The 17,457-nt window shown below is 39.5% G+C and overlaps 1 protein-coding gene across 4 annotated transcripts in view; it reads right to left on the bottom strand.

Moving 5' to 3' along the window:
* The window catches only part of GRIA3 (glutamate ionotropic receptor AMPA type subunit 3), a 261,839-nt gene that overhangs the window by 121,315 nt on the left and 123,067 nt on the right, over positions 1-17,457 (bottom strand). For all 4 annotated transcript variants that reach the window (XR_006728014.2, XM_010963932.3, XM_010963931.3 and 1 more), the window contains one exon: positions 12,959-13,146. Coding sequence is in view for 3 of the 4 variants with exons in the window: in XM_010963932.3 (XP_010962234.2) it covers positions 12,959-13,146 (188 nt within the window). In the remaining variant the exon portion in view is untranslated. The remainder of the gene's footprint in view (positions 1-12,958; positions 13,147-17,457) is intronic.

Here is a 17,457-nt window from a genome sequence, read left to right as displayed (position 1 = left end):
AGAAGTGAAAAGGACTCTCAGAGCTCTTGAAGAGATAGTAATGATGGAAAGGCACTTAAGAATGGCTATTAAGAAGCTTTCTCTAGTACTTTCTTTTACTGCCTGGTCCATTGCTTCAGTATCCCTGGATCCTCATTTCTTAATCTAAGATGCAGTATTACTGAGATTTCACTCCACTTTGGTTCTTCCCTCTTATTTACTCCTGCAAGTGCGTGCGTGCATCTTTTAGATAGCATTGTTTCAGATCGGTTCATCCAGTTTTCCCTCTTCTGGGTCCTCATTCTTAAGATTAGTGGGCACATTTTCTGCCAATGCTGAGCTCTGAAAGAGACTGCACCCTTCCTGACCCTGTCCTCAATAATGATCCATTTTATAGCTAGAGCCAAAATTTCCACTGTTGGGGCAATTAAAAGCATGGAAATAATTTAAGTTAAACCACATAAGTTTGAGTACAGTACCCTTGTTTACAACCAATGAACCCAGCTATGTTAGGACAGTCCTGTTGGGCTCACAAAACCATAACCAAAACACTCGTCATTCTCTTGGTAGTGCTTATAAATCCAGGCCTTTAAGATGATCATGGGAAAGTAACAGCACACTGTCAAAGGCAAATATGAAGACTTCAAATATCTGGGTAACATGTTCTAACCACCAAACTCTTGCCTCCTCTCTGACTCCACCACATCAGTCTCCTTCTCTTGAGACCTGCCTCAGATTATAGAAGGAGCTTAAATGCTCTTTGAGTTCTCAGGCTCAGTGACCACACGTTCCTTTCCTTATTCACTGTCTCCTCCTTAAGAAATGAGGTGCAGTGACTCTTAATTATAATGCTCAATATTTGAAGACTTGCCCTCTCTGGGAATCTTAGAATACCTTAGAGAAATTGTCTGATTCATCTTAATGTTGTTCTGGTAAGGCAGGGAAAGAGTTTTCTATTTTATGATGAAGATGATGAAAGGCAAGGTGGCTGTACAAGATCACACAGTGATCTTAAGATAGAACTCAGCCAACTTTCTAGTCTTTGGCAGGTAAAGAACCTGAGTCTGCACATTTTATTTTATTTTTTGTTACTGCACTTACTTCGCATTTCTCAGTGTCTCTCTGTAAGGGAGTCTAGAGGTCTAAATAATTTGAAATATAAAATGAAAAAAAAATTAAAAAGTAAACATAAGGGCCCTGTGGCAGTGTGAGCATAAACAATATGTAGCTTTTGTATCACTGTTGTCAATTGTGGTTCTTGCAGCCCTTGTGAAACTGTTTGTTACAGCATCTGTTTAGAATCTAGGACAAGGCTCCTGTAACCATGCAGCTGTGTGAGAAATCTTTTAATTGCTATATTTTTGTTGCTCTTAATCTAGAAAAAATTTCCTGATAAAGTTGGAAGATGATTCCAAAAAAATTTTATTAATGTTTACAAGTAATTCAAATCCATAGGACCTTGTCAATCTCTCAGTGCCTACAAAAGCTTAATTGGGACGTTCACAGTACAAACCATGCAAAGGAACGGTGTCAGGGTGTCTTCCCCTCATGCCAACTGAAACATCTTCATTGTCTGTGGATGGATAAAATAGCTATTTATGGTTAATGTTTCCTTCCTTTCCTTTTTTTAAAAAGAATGGATCTGAGGTCTCATTTGATTTAAGTGATGGCATTAACTCAAAACAAAGGAGAGTATTTGTATATTATTTTTTCCATTTGAATTGGTTCATATTTTTATAATTTTAGAATAAGGTACCATCCTTGATCCTAAAATGCTGGTGTTAATGGATGGGAGAGATGGTCTTTGGATTTAATAAATCGTTACTGCAATCTACTATCTGTTTCTATGTGCAAAGGGCATCTGAGCAGGAGTATAACAGTAGATACAGATATAATGGGGAAGTTATGTGGTGAACAAACAAACCTCAATTTATCAGAATCCAACTGCCAAGAATTTCTAAATAATAGGAGTTACCCTCGAGGCATTTTCCAGGTATTATAAGGACTGAGACGATATTTATATATACATACATGGCACAGCTTTGATCAACCAGAAACTTATTAATGGAGACATTTGTGGTTCTGTACTCTAAGGATAGAGGTAAATGATAAACCTCCAGGCTGTGTCCTGGCCTTGGAACATATTACCTTTCTCCCCCTTCATCTGTGTCCCCAAGCCTAAGCAAAGCTCACTGACATTGAGGCTTGCAAGATTCTCAGTCAGCAAAAAAAGCATTCAGTGATGGTCAGTAGCCCAGAAATCTGAGAAAGCAGGAAAGCCGACTCATACATTTTAAGATATTTATCATACTCTGCCTTCCAGAACTATCGTGTTGCCTCATCACCCCTATTACTGTAGCATGGAAGATATGTCCTTTCCCCGACCCACCATATCTAGCACTCGGTATGGTTAAATGGGTCAGGACTCAATCAATAGTTCTTGAATTGAATTTCCTACCTTGTTTTTCATAGTGCTGGCAATCACAGCCTGTTGGAACTGGAAGGGGCCATCATATTCAGCACATTCATTTTACAGTTTATGAAATGGAGGCACAGAGTGATAAAGTGACTTTTTGAAGTTGTACAGCTTGAGACTAGAACCTAGGTCTCCTGCCCCAAGGCCTCTGTGCTCTGCTTTATAAAACTCCAGGATGTTTCCAGCCATCCCAAGGACTCTCATGAGGTTCCCTAATGAGAATTAATTTCAATTTGTGTTTATTTTTAAAATAAAACTCCAAACCTCATAGGAAATAATCAAGCAAATAACGAGGTATCACAATTTTTAAAAATGGGGGGGAGGGAAGTGTTGGTTGAACAGGAGTATTTCCTTTTTGAGACCAAAGCTTCTATCATCTGAAATAAACAAGAGTCTTGCTGTTTCAAAGTAATGATCTTGAATGAGTTTTTTCTCTTTATTTTCCCAGAGGGGATTTGCTTCTAAATATTCATGAAGCCAGTCTAGCCAGTCTAGTGTGAAGTATGACCAGAGAATCAGATCATCTTTTTTAATAAGCCAAAGATAAAAATCTCTAAATATAGAATACTGATGTCCGCTACTAACTCTTAGGATAAATACCTCTGCATTTTAGGGAACAAGTTTATTTAAGGCTGCCAGTGAGTGCTAAAATCACCTAACACGTTGAAGGTTTTTACTGCAAGTACAGAGTCCCACTCACTTAGAGCCTAAAGGACGGGAGGCTGGACTTAAGAGAACATCTTTAAGAAATCCAACCATAGGTTTTGATTCTAAGACACTGTTCTGCAATTTTGGGGTGCATTTTGCTTCAACAGGTGGCAAGGTAGTCTAATATATGTTAAGTAATAGGATTAAATCACCATGACATTAGGGTAAGAAAGACCACTGGACACCATGACTGAGGTAACAAAAAGGGTCCCTGAAAAGGATGAATGAGGCAGCCAATTTATACAGAGAAACCTGGAATAGGTTGGAGGTGGGGAAAGAAATGGTACATCTAGTAAGATACAGTAAGAGCTGAAGGAAGGACAATGGGTATGCTTGACTATGTATGCATCTATGCTTGGAAGCATGCTCATTAGCAGATTGGGGAGCAGAAGAAACAAAGAGGAATGGGATCTCTTTTTTTTATATATGGGTGTTAACTTGTGCCTGGGAGAAGAAGATGGAGAGGCATAGTGTTAGAACCACTTTGACCTTACGTTTTATGGTGAGTTTACTCATATACAAAAATATGCTGCAGGCGTTTCTAATTCCTTTTATTCTACCAGCACATATGTACCTAGCCTTTATTATATGATTTTACATTTGTTGAGATGCTGCTCTCTAACTTGATTCACATGGCTAGGGGCTATTACAAATTTTAAAACGGAAAGAAAGAAAGAGAACCTTTGTTTCTCCCAGTCGTGCCTAGTGTGGTACTCTGAATATAAGCCCTTGTGTGATGTTAACCTCAGAACAGTTGCCTGGCCCTTGTCTGGGAAATTTTCCATGTCAATTACAATGCCTGTTCTAGAGGTCTGATACCTTTGCCTTCCTTCTTCTTCCTGAGTTGCCTCTTGATTATGCAGTGATTTCTTAGGTAGCTAAGCAAGTTTATCCACTCCAGGAGGTCCCATTCTGTGTGGCATTTTCTTTCTCTGTCATGGGGGTATGGCTTCAGATTGCCCTTTGAAATCCAGGTAACACCTGACAAATCCCTTATTGTCTTTGTCTTTCGAAGATTCTGAAAAGCTTCTCATTCAGTCCACCTATAGATGCAGGCTGAGAAATAAATGGCATCCTGCTTTGGTTCAAGGGTCTCCAATATAGCTGTACTGTCTCCTATCTAGTACTCAGCCCACCATATAATATGAATGTCATGGAGGACATAGAGCTAAATGTGAAATATAGAACCACTAATATGTGGTGATGGAACTCTCAGCTTATAATCATGCCTCTGAAAGCAGGTGTCTAGAAGAACTTTGGAATTCTAAGTAGAGAGTCTTTCTTAGACAACCTCTAGTGTTGAAAAGGATCTGACATAGAATGGATTGTGGCAGTGGGCATGGAAAGGGGGAGGAGAAATTTATTTACCTATCACTGCTCCTCCAGACCTATAATTTATCCTAATCATGTCTCCTGACCATCTTCGTTTTTTTTTTTTTTTTTTTTTTTTTGGACTTTGGACAGGGTAAAAGGGAATGTCTGCAGAATAAAGCAAAAAATGCAAGAGTATCAGAAAGATTCCCTGGAGTAAGCTGTACCCACCCCTGAGAGGTAGACGTAGGATAAAAAAATCTTTCAAAAGAATAATGGGACCATCACTCTCTATCCCAGTTCTGCCAGATACTTGGTGAAGCCTTTAAGCTAGTCAGGAAGAGACTCCGTTACTGTGCAGAAGCACCCTCCTCAAACCCGCTTCCCCAGGCAGGTATCGCTATAGGTGACTGGAAGAGCTACAGTCACACTGCATGAGACCAGAGTGTTTAGAAAAAAACCTACTTTCCAGGAATAAACAGGACATTTTGACAGGGGCATTTATGTTTCTAGGCCATGAGAGAAGCAAGCTCACTCCTAACATTTCGGAGCCCACGGCCAGAGTACAAATGGAGGACGACATACCGTATATCTAAATGTTACAAAGTCCAAAAACAAGGTATGCCTTGGCCTGGTCTCTGTATCCACCTGTTAGCCTAAATAAAGAGAGAAACTGAGGCACGTTCAAACTACCAGGTATTGCATTTATTCAGAAGTAGCAGAGAAATTGCAATCCAGGAAATGCAAACTACAGGTGAGTCCCTTGAAGGTCTGGGGAAGGATGTATTTATGGCAAGGACTGCAAAGAGGGGGAGGTCCAGCCAGAGTCCAGGCAGTAAGTTCACTGGCTTGAGGATGGGGGAGATTCTTGGCAGATATTCAGGAGATAAGTCTTGGACTTCTGTAAATTAGGCATTTATGAGAAATCAGTCTTTCAGGTATCTTTTTTTTAAGCAGGGGATAGAGGTAATTTGGTCTGTTTGTTTATTTATAGAGGAGGTACTGGGGATTGAACCCAGGACCTGGTACATACTAAGCATGCGCTCTACCACTTGAGCTATACCCTCCCCCCAGTCTTTGAGTTCTTAAGTTTTATTCTCCTGAGGGTGCAACGTGTGAGAGTCTCGATTTCATCTCCTCTGGTTCCATTTTAGGTGGAAATCCTTTCACACACCCAAGACCCTGTAGCCCACTCTCTTGAAAGACGCCAGGAAGCTAAAGGACTCAGGCTCGCTCTCAGACTCACCCTACTACCTGTGAGATCCAGACACCCTGTTGGGGCCGGGCAGGGCGGGTGGGGAGGAAGCTGGGCCCAGAGCTCAGAACTCCTGGGTAGAGGCTGAATCTATCTGAAGCCAGGATGCAGTGGACCTGAGAAGTTCTCCAAGAAGCCGAGCAGAGTTAATTCCCCACCCCTATGGCTCACTCTTCTGACTTGGGGTTGCTGAACAATTCTGCATGTCTTCCAAAGCTACATCATTCCAGTAGTGTCAAAGGAGGGAGTGCAGGTATCGAGAGAAACTTTTCTGTCAAACCCCTTCACTGAGACTGATTTGGGGAGGCCAATTTGAAACAAAATTCATCATTTTTTCTGGTTTCCTATGGCATGAGTTGTCATTTTCTCTTTCACTGTCCCTGTCCTTGACTCCATGTACCTTTGTGCTCTGATCCAAGGAGCCCAGTTTGGCTTTTGTGTCCTTTTCCTTTCCACCCCCTGATGTTCAACCAGCTACTAACTTTTCAAAATTCTTAGGGCCAAAAAGAAAAAAAGCCTTTGTTTTCTAGTGTTTATGGTATGAGGAGCCCTCGAGAGCTCGGAGCTCAAGGCAGTGGCCCTTCTCACCGGAGTTTAAGGGTGGTAACGGCTGGGAGGAAGGCACACACCCCCTGGGGCACTGCTGCTCAAGTCTAGTAGCCCAGAAAAGCTGAGCATCCACCCTAAATACTTACCCAATGGGCATTTATGCTTTCCCAGAGCTAGCCTTATTTTATGCTTGATTTTCCAGAGGTTAATGCAGGGAAGGGGAGTTGTACCTTCCAGACTTTGCCAGTTACATTCAAGTTATTCCCTATTAAAGGAGGAGAAAATGGGCAACCCCTAGGGCAGTTTTTGGTAAAATAATGAAGATTGTGTTTCTTTATCTGAGAATAGATGCACACAGATTGGAATTCTAGTTGTACTTACGTACCACTCGGAGAAAGTACCCCTCACAATTGATTCCTACTCTTGTGGAGCCCTCTGCCTAGTTAGATTGTTGGCACCACAAGTAAATGACCCTGTTCATCATAAATGAGTTCTTCACCAAAGGGTAGGTTTAAAGGGCATATTTTCAGTTCCGTGTGTTAATGGAATATGGATCTTCGTCAAGTAGAGAAAATATCTGTGAGATGCTTGTTGTTCAACAATGCTTGTTGTAAACAGAGCCGCTGCTCCTGGCTTCATTAGGATGCTCATCTCATAACCTCTGGTTGAATCTACTCTGATTGAAAACATCAGTCAGATGCAGGGCTGATTAGCGCAGTGATTAACAGTATTTGGAACCAGACTCCCTGGGTTCGAACTCTGGCTCCACCAATTATTAGCTGTATGACCTCTAAGTCTCAATTCCCACATCTGTTAAATGGAGATAATATTTCCATCTACCTTATAGGGCTAATATGAGGATTAACTCACATGAGGTGGATAAATGCACACATCTCCACCCACATTGATGAAAATAGTATCTGGAACATTGTAAGCACTTAATACTTATTTGTTATTAAAAATGCCCAGTTGTCATACATAGCTCAAGGCTTTAGTGCCTTTAATTACTTTAAGTGATGTTGAAAAATCCAGTTAATTCTCCAGTAGTCCTTGAGCTTATCAATCTTTGTGTGTTACCCAATGTTACATTGGAGAAAAAGCAGAGAGGTTGTCTAGCATGCTAAACTCATATTAGTGAGAACTGAACATAGCTAAGTCTCAGACTCTGTTCTCATGGTAAGACCTTAGATTGAACTGATATCTTGGAAAATCCATGGGACACTGTCCTTGAGCAACAGTCCCTAAATAACTCATTTCCATAAGCACAAAAACCTACCACTCATGAGCAAATAACTATGGTTACTGGTCACTGAGAGCCTACTGAGTGCCAAGCGCTGGACCCGGTGCTCCACATACTACTTTGTGTAATCCTCACAACACATGAGGATCCTGTGAAAGGAACGTAGTGGAATAGTCTTTCAAGATGAGAAAATTGAGCCTCAAAAAATGAAGTCACTTTCTTCAGTGTCATGCAACAGGGAAGTGAAGGTGCTGGGATTTGAAATCACATCTATTTGAGTCCCAAGTTTGTGTTTATTCAACTCTACCAGGCGATGCTACCCACAAACTGTCTTCTGGACTGGCAAGTCAGCACAATGCTGTAGTAGGATCACTGAGATTAAGGGCGGGACAAAGAGGGAGCAAAAAAAGGAGAGAGATTGGACAGTACCAGTATGTGCTGAGTGAAGGGTGAAGCAAAGGACAGATATAAAGCTATAACATTTTTACTTCACTTGACACAAGTCTAGCCATTGACAACAGTGCTCTATGTGACCCCAATTGCTAGACATATTTTGGAGTGAGTGAGCACTGTCTCCTTTGTGTTACACCCTCATACTTTACAAGAGCCCCTAATAACATTCATCTTGTTTAAACTGTTATCTTTAGGAACCTGACTTACTAACTTGGAAGTTTCATTTCTTAAAATGACTGTTTTTGAAGTCACAGAGTCAAATGAAAGGAACATAAGGGACTGACTTGCCTCAGGATTCTGTCCTGAAGAAGCACTACTTTCCATGAGGAGGTGATTTTAGCTTGGAATATTTCCAGGGGAAAGCAGACATTCTATATTTTCCTGCACAGCACACTGAAACATTGGTTTGGGCTCCGCTAAGTCTGTATATGCTACAATTCAAGCAGGGACTATGCTGAGATTTACCTTTGAATTATCTACAGAAAAATAAAAATATGGTGAAGACTGAAAGGGGGATATTTAAATTTCTTTAAGGAGACAACCTTTTCAATATCCATTAAAGAGGCAATTAAGAAATATTCTTACCTACTCATTAAAATAAGCCTTCTATAAGGATATTTATTTGTCATCACACAGGATTAGCTTGGAATATTTGTATATTCCTGAAAACAATCTTAAAACTATTCTAGACCTGACTTTTCACTAATTCACAATGGCCTCACCTTCATATAGCCCCCACTGGTGAGATTTTACTTTCCTCCAGTTTTCTCTCTCCCTGTAATGAGTCCTTGCTAATGCGGCCTCTCTCTCTGGTCTAGTTAAGCTCATTTGCTCTGGTACTGTCCTTCGGCACACAGAACAGTTGGTCAGTGTCCTCTTTACGATAACTCCATATACCTGAGGATGGTGATTAAGCTGCCTCTTGGCTCTCTTTCACCAGGCTAAACAACCCCAACTCATTTAGCCTTTCCTCATAGGCCCTATTTTCTAACGCTTTCATCATTTTTTGCAATGCTTCTCTGGACCTTCTCCAATTACTTTGCAATTGTTTTAAGCTGTAAACTGATGAGCAGGCCTAATCTAGGGTTTGGCATGGGCTAAATACTTAATAAATGACTTAGAAATTAAGGAAGGTGGTTCAGTGCAGGAGTAAGAGCTGGACTAGGAGTCAGAAGACTTGTGTCCTTGCTCTGCCACTTACTAGGGTTGGGCAGAGAGCCACATTTGGACAAATCATCTAAATGTCTCTAAGTGACAATTTATCATCTGTAAATCTGGGATAAACACATCTGCCCTGCCTGCCTCCCATAGTGAGGCTCAAATGAGATAATCTACGTGAAAACATTTTGTTTAGCATCAAAGCGCTATACAAACACTGTGTGCCAGGAACTTTTCTAAATGTTTTGCATATATTAACTCCTTAAGTTACTGTTGTCATTTCCATTTTATAACCAGAAAATGGAGGCACAGAGAGCTAAGTAACTCGCCCTAGGTCACACAGCTAGTTAGTGACAGAATCCAGGCAGATTGGCTCCAGAGTCCACACTTGGAAACTCTATGCTATGCTGCCTCTCCAAATAAACATCAAACATCCAACAGAGCCATTCCTTTTACGGTGTCTGACCTTCAAAACAGCCCACAGGTAGACACTATTGCGATGGAGCATCTGTTCAGTCATGGGTAGATAACTCTATGAGGGGCAACTTTTTTGAAAGTTAATGTTTAGATTGGTCATTGAATTAAGGCAGCTGAATTAAGGTGGGGAGGGCCTCAGGAACACATTACAGTAATGGGAGAGCTCCATCAGTGCAAGTCAATGGCACATTCTTCCTAGTACACCTAAATCTTCCTATGAAAAGTGCTCTTAATTCTTGGGTTCAGGATCTACAGTTTCTAAATATTCTCTGTGTGTTCTGACAACCCTTCATGGTTTCAACTGTCTATAGCTCTGTCCTTTGGTATGTTAATTCTTGTAGCCAGAAATTTGGAATTGTTTCCTTACAGATTAACTGTTAAGGAGAAATATTAAAGACAGATTGGTACCTAATTAAATCTTTTTTCCTGCTGTAGTCTGAAAGGTTGAAAGAGATAAAAGAGAGCTTTGGAAAGAAATGTTGGAAGAGTTTTGATTTACCCCATAAGTGTTTAAACATTCATAGGGAAAATTAGAACCTGTATCATGGAATGGGGATGTTATACTATATAGTGACATATTGAAGACCTGCTTATATTTGAAAAATTGAACCATATTGAGGTCTTTTCATTACCACCCTTTGGATATAGAATACAATATGAATTTACCTTATGCCAAAATCTGATCTATAGGGAATACAGTTGTAGTTGTGTAATGGGCTCTTTTACCTCAAATAGTGGCATGAAGTGTAATTTTATGGGAGACTATAGAAGTTTCCTTCCATGCAAATACACTCAAACAAAGTTGAAAATACCTTTGGAGGATGGGAGGATTTGATACTATTTGAGTTATAAATGGTATCATTCTAACTAGAATTTATATAATGAATTATGATAAGTTTATCAAGAAGAGTTGGAAACCAATGAGAAAAGTGATATCTCTGTATCTTAGTAATCAATTTATTTTTAAAAAGTCTTCTCTAAAGAAAGAGCGTGTTGAATTTATTGCTTAATTTAAATAATTTGTTTAATGAGAAATCTATATCTAAAGAAATAAATTCTGGTAAATTCATGGTAACAGAATAGGCTTGAGCTGAGAGCGCCTATCTTAAACCTTTGAGAAACCATGTACTTTAATAATCACATCATGTGGCTGCAGGCACTGTTTTGCCTCTTGATGGAAGTATAACAAAATCCCAGTGGAACTTATTGAAATGTGCTTGTTCAATATTTGCCCATCTATCTATTCATCCACCCATCCATCTATCCATCTAACACTATGTGCCAGATACTCTGTGGGACACTGAATATACAACAGTGAACAAGACAAACCTGATTCCTACCTCACAGTACTTAATGACCTTGTAGAAATTCCTTAAATGATAAAGAAAATAATCACGAGTTGATAGTTTTATGATAATTTTTTGAATGCAGGAAAAAGAGTAAGTGAAATGAACTCCCTAGCCTTACCTGGATGTTGTTAAAACTTTATTTTGAACAATGTGCCCTCAAGAATTGTATAGAAAGTGTTTTGAGGGATGCTGTGAATGCACATATAGAAGAAAGGAAGATAGAAAGTCAGACATTAGAAGAGAGAACAGGGTTTTGGAATAATGTTAGTTTACTTTTCCTGAAAATGTTTAGTAATAATGACTATTTTTTTCTATGGTCTTTTATGCCTTTCAAAGCAATTATACCAACCATGTGAGGAAGAGAAAATTTAATTTTCCCCATTATGTAGGTGAGACAACTGAGGCATAGATTTTTAAGCACCTAAGATCCCACTGCTATATAGAATTCACAGCTCTAGCCACTGCTTTTTCTATTACATCATGCTGAAAAATCCCAGACTCCAGTATAAGGTCCTATAAAACCCAAAAGAACTTATCAGAATGCAAAATATTCAAGAAGCCAAAGTCACTAGTACAAAAGAAGGAAAACAAAGTACGACAAGGAGGATGTTCCTCTGCTTTCGGCTATTAAGTAGGTCACCCACTAAAAGGCTATTTTGGTATAAAATTTTAGAGGGCATGTAGTACATACTCCAGCATCACTGACCTGATTCTTCACTTTCAAGATCTAAGAAAATCAAAGGCAGTTTTTTTTCTTTTGGAAGGGAGGGGTAGATCATTTGGGTAGCTCAAGAGAATGTTAGTTGGGAAATTTGATTTAGCCAGGCTAGTGCTCTAGATATTTCGTGAGGCTGATTCACTAGAGGTGATGGTGTTCTTAAGAAGGGGACAGCTTTGCATCCTATGATGCAGTCAGCCCTTCCTTCCTTCCTTCCTTCCTCCCTCCTATCTTCTCCCCAACCCTCCCCTCCCGTCCCTCCCCTTCCATCCCTCCCCTTTCCTTACTGATTTTCTTTTTTTGCATTCTCTTCTTGTGGGGGCATATCTGACAAATTGTTAATATTTAATTTGCTATAAAACAGCTCTCCCAGGCAATGGCTGCTCACTATAATTTCAATCTCTGAAGCTGTTTTGGCCCCTAGGTACACTGGGATCGAATTAGAATGGAAATGTTTCCCTTACAGTTTGGTTTATGGCAGCACAGATACTTTGTTATTAACCGGCAAATTGAGACTTCTTAGGGAAATAATAAACTTTCACCACATTTCGATTTGACTCTTTACTCCAAACAGAATATCCATCTGGCTTAGGGTGAAACATTTCTTCTAATATTTTTAGTCTTAAATTTAAATATCCAAGATTGATAATAAATATCATTTGGCCCATTGAATTATATCTTTCCCCCAGTCTAATTCTTTTTCAGTTTCTTCACATTTTAAAAACCATAAACTTTTTCTCATAAGACGTCTTACTTTAAAAATGGCCTTCAACTATATATACACGTATTCTCATTAATTCACGCTCTCTCTCTATTCCTTTCTCAAACCAGAGGAATATTCTGCAAAAATATCCACAAATTCAAACCTAGTGAATAGTACTCTGACACTTTGCAACTAGGCCCCTGAAACAAAAACCCTATCCTTCTGCCCTGCCTAATCCCTTGCCTGTTCCTTGCCAAGAGGAAGGTATAGGGATTATTTTGAAATAGTCAGCTATCTATGAAACAGAGGTGTGGAAGGGTGTGTTTATCTGATAGCATTAAATTGCAGAGACAACCAGATTAATATGGTAGGCAGTTTTTAACAGCTTAGATTTTCTTTTGTTTCTTTCAATCTCTCTTTTTTTTCCTGCAGCCACTGGGGAGGAACAAAGGATTGGAGAGATGATCAGAATATGTTGGCACATTTAGTCTGTTGGCTACTTAATTTATTAGCAGATATGGGAACTGCTGCAGGTTGATGATTTAACAGGTTGGCTGGGGGTGGAATAAATCTTAAATGTACCTGTTCCAAAATTGTGTTAATCCTTTCGACTTCGCAGTCGATCAAGTATCGTTTTTCCTGCCTCCTGTCCATTTCTTCAATTATGCGCCTGAATTCTTGGACGTCCTTTATGTTTCCCACAGACCTTGCTGTCACTTGCCAGTTGTTTTGCACTGCTGCTTCCATAATCGCTTGCAGAATGGAAAATCCTGAAAGAAGGAAAAACAGCTACATTGATTATTTTTTCTTTTAAAAATCTTTCTGTAGGTATTAAAGATTCTACAGAGTTTTTCTTCATAGTCCATGGGGTTCCATTGAACCTCATCCATTGTGGACAGCAGGCTTACTCAGAACCTCTGCTTAACTTTTCAGATAGTTGGCATCTCTATCTTGTTTTAAAGGAAAGAAGATTCTACAATGTGTGGGCACCAGGCTAGGTGTTTATCAAACTGTACTTAAGCAATCACAGCTGACTTATCGTACCTAATTGTTTTTATTGACATGTATTATCATATTAAAGTATCTATGGAATGAATGCCAGTAGCTTCTTTCTTATTTCTGGCTACAATCTTCCCTATTGCAATTTGAAGCTCACTTCTTTCATCTTCCACATCAACATTCTTCAGAATTAGAAACAGCTTTAGTAGAGATAGAACCCAATTATAATACGGCCGATACTTACATGGATAAGACTAGCTGACGAGGTTAAAAAAAAAAATTTCCCAAGTAATAGAACTCTCAGAAAAGCTGACAAAAACAGTCTATAACAAAGATATCATACTAGTTCTTTGTTCACAGCATTATGAAAAAGTTCAATCTTCCTAAATTCTTCCTCTTTCTCAATGAAATTTACCAGAGTATCTTGGTTCCTTTTTAGTTAATTTCTATCAGACAACTATCAAATACTAACACTCTGCATCTATGCTGAATGGGTAAGAAAAGTTCTGATGCTTGAGTTTTGGGTAACCTTTTTGGAGTCAGGGTTTGAGAAGTTGGAAAGAACAGTGTATCTTAAAGTATGAACTGCGGAATAGCACAGGGGTTTCCTATGTAGTGGTCTTTTAGAGTATTCATGTCTTTAATATTATAGCATGTCTATATATTTATTTCTGGTATGAATCCATAAACCAAGTATAAATTTCATCAGGTATAGACATCGTTTTATTGGGATATGGTCAAAAGCAGCTTTATTTTCCCCATTACATTTAAATTGTATTCCACTTATACTTAGGTAGTGACTAATGGGGATGGGTACTGGGGATGATTTTCAAGGCCAAAATGATCTGTGCCCAAACAATTTGGATGTTGGAGGGGTTGAGAATGGGGACGATTGTCCTGCCTTTTGAACACATTCCAGATTCTGGGCCACCTCCGGCTCCCCCTGTAGTGTTAAGCAGGTTATGGTTGGGTATCTTTTTCACTGCACCATAGAAAATGGTACTGACATTTGGAAAGCATGCTTCAGGGAGATGGCAGTGGTGACTCAGTTGGTCATTACGACTCCTTTGTGTGCTGGGTGTACGCAGGAAGAAGGTCACAAACGAGACCCAAGCACTTGGTAATTTCCAAATGAGCAATTTCAGCACAGGAGCTCAAAATTACAGATCAGAGTAAATTACCATTGCTTTAAATGTTAATTCTTACTCTTTTTAAACCAACCACGCATATTTATTTCTCAGATTTACATTTTCATGTGGGTTTTCCATGTGCTCCTTGCTTCAGTGGGAGTTGAGGGCACATGGTGGGCCAAGGCATGAGATTAAGAAATAACCAGGAAGAAAAAGATTAAAGTATTTGAAAATCTTTCTTCAGAAATGTACAATAAAGCCTCATTATTTTGAATCCCACTAATTAAGAATTTATGAAAATTCAGCAAGGACTAGGTTGAATTTTACTTCTGTGCTATTTATGAAGAAAGTGTTGGCTGAATAATAATGGTAATAAAATTACACAGGGCACCTTCGATATATCTAAACTTAAAAAATGCCCTTTAGCAAAATACAAGTATTTTTGTCTGTTGAGTCAAACCCTACATTCCTGTAATCTCTAATTGTTAGTCCTACTCTACCATTTTGGAACCAAAGGGACAAATTTAATCCCTTTTCCATGTGATAGTCCTTCAAATTTTAAAGAACAGCAGATGCATATGACCCATTACCTTTCTTTTCAGGCTAAAGACGTCCCAATCCTTCAACAATTACTTTCATGACATGACAATAGGTTCCCTCACTGTTCTGTCTCTCTCCTATGAACATTTGTCAATATTTTATTGATCCTGATAGTTCAGATGTGACCAGTGTGGATTATTGCTTGCTTTGATAGGAACTGTTGTTTCAGTACGTAGGATTGCTAGTATTTTCAAATAGCCACATTATATTGTTAATTGATATTAAGCTTGGATTCAACTAAAGCATATCAGTTTTCTCCATAAAACCTTTGCTCTGTAACAACTCACCATTCATGTATCAGGACTTATTCCATTCCAACCTGCTTTAATCTTCCTTTCTTTAATCCTTCACCCCATCCCAGTCCCCATTTCTTCCCAGTTTTCATGTCCACTCAAATCTGGAAGATGGTCTTGCCCACTTACAGAGTGCTCTCCTTGTTACCTACTGAAGGCAATTGCACCTGTCTGTCCTTTTTCCTGACATCCTCTGCTACCTATAGACCTTTGTGGGTGACTCTCTTCCTCCATGAAGCTTCCCTTACCGACTACTCATTCATTTCTCCAGAGATGAGTAGATTTAAATTAGTTACAAGTAGTGGAGAAACCAATTTGAAGAACTGTCTGACAGAAATTTTAAAATTCAAAGTAAAACTGGATAAATAAATTATAGTTCGTGCGCATGGAAAACCGTGCTGTTAAAAAGAAAGCTCAATCGCTATATAATAAAAGGAAAGATTTCTGCAAAATACTCTTACTTAGAAAAAAGCAACAAAATAGCATTTAGAGTGTAATACCGTATTTGTAAAGAAAATTCCATATCTGTACGTGTATAGAAAACATTTGAAGGAACTGGCAGTAGTTATCTCACAGGTATAGGATTACCAGGAACTTCTACTTGCACTGTCATTTATTGATGTAAGGTTTGACTTTTTTACAAAAAGCAGGTATTATTCTCTGTAAGTACAAAAACAGTAAAGATTAAAAAGTACAACTCATGCTGTCCTCTAAGAGCATGAGCTCCTGGAAGAGATGGATGACAAATGAGAGCCGCTCTATACGCCACCTGCTGCCACAAATGCGAGGCCTCTTAATAAACACTGATTTTATAGATCATTTTATACCTTTGTTCTTTGAACCATGTGAATGTGTGACCTATTCAAAAATTAAATAGAAAAAAGCACACTGATTTCTTAATGAGCTCAGGTGTGGGGTCTCCTGGGCTGTAAGCGTTGCTCACATTTCTGAGCGAGTAAGAACTGTCGCTTAACACTGCAGTATCTTTTCACCACGCAGAGTCTCCTTGTGTCTGCTTGAGCATGTGGCCGTGTACTCAAGAACCCTGGGGGGAACGGTCACCTCAAGTCAGTACCTGTCAGTGAGTGATCCAAAAAAAAGCTTTCATTTGTTTTTGTACCTAACTTATTATAGTTTGACTGTTCCCTGTTACAACTGACTAAAGAGAGTGAATATGAGTTGGAGGGAGGGAAAACAAAGTAAAACAGAAAAGTTTGTAGCTGGAGACAGAATAAAAGCCAGCGTTGGTGCTGGCAGGAGGTGAGGTGCATAACAAAGCCTTGGCTTTGTAAAAATAAGTCTGCTGTTTTAGCAGCTTCAGAATTGTCCTCCGCTGGTGTAAGCTTTAATGTGCCCAACTCTGCAAAACTGAAAGCTACTTTTATTTGAGCAGCAAATTCTCTCAACCCGATTCCAAACTACTGTCCACCTTCTGTTTCTTCTTGTTTTAAAGAATGGGAGTTCCCACATAGGTAACTGGGTGAATGCTACATTGTCACCTGCATTCAACCAAGATAACATAGGAGCATGACAAATAGAAGAGAGGCAAGGTGATTGTGAACAAAGAACTGGGCCGCAGCCATGACCAAGCCAATCCTGCTGGGTTGATTGTTGGGCTACTCTTGCTAAACCAGGAGGCCCTCTTGGTCAAGGCTAGTGTTGGGATGCTGTGCTGTACCACCCAGATCCCCCTTCAACACCAAAGGACCTATTCCTTCAACTTCTGGGAAAGTTGTTGGCTGAAGAGAGCTGCCTAGCTTAGGGTAATACTCCCTTCCCAGGGCCGCCTGCATCCAGTGACTCGCTGTGATGGGGAATCAAGGCACAACCCCTTTGCTTCAAATGAGGTAACTCTAATGGGCCACCACAACTTCAGAGCTACCTGAAGGGCAAGTTGAGGCCTTGCTACGGCTGCATCACAACCCATCTTCTCCTTCTGCCCAAACCTGTTTCCTTCTTTTCTTCCTACAAGTGTTTTTAATGAGAATGCTCCCCCATAAAATTTTGTATGCCAATCTCCATCTCAGAATCTGCTCCCAGGGAATTCAATCTTTGACTA

Source organism: Camelus bactrianus, chromosome X (genome assembly GCF_048773025.1).
Source record: "Camelus bactrianus isolate YW-2024 breed Bactrian camel chromosome X, ASM4877302v1, whole genome shotgun sequence".
Classification (NCBI taxonomy): Eukaryota; Metazoa; Chordata; class Mammalia; order Artiodactyla; family Camelidae; genus Camelus; species Camelus bactrianus.
Note: the sequence above shows the minus strand (reverse complement) of the source record. Positions and strands in the feature narration are given on the sequence as shown.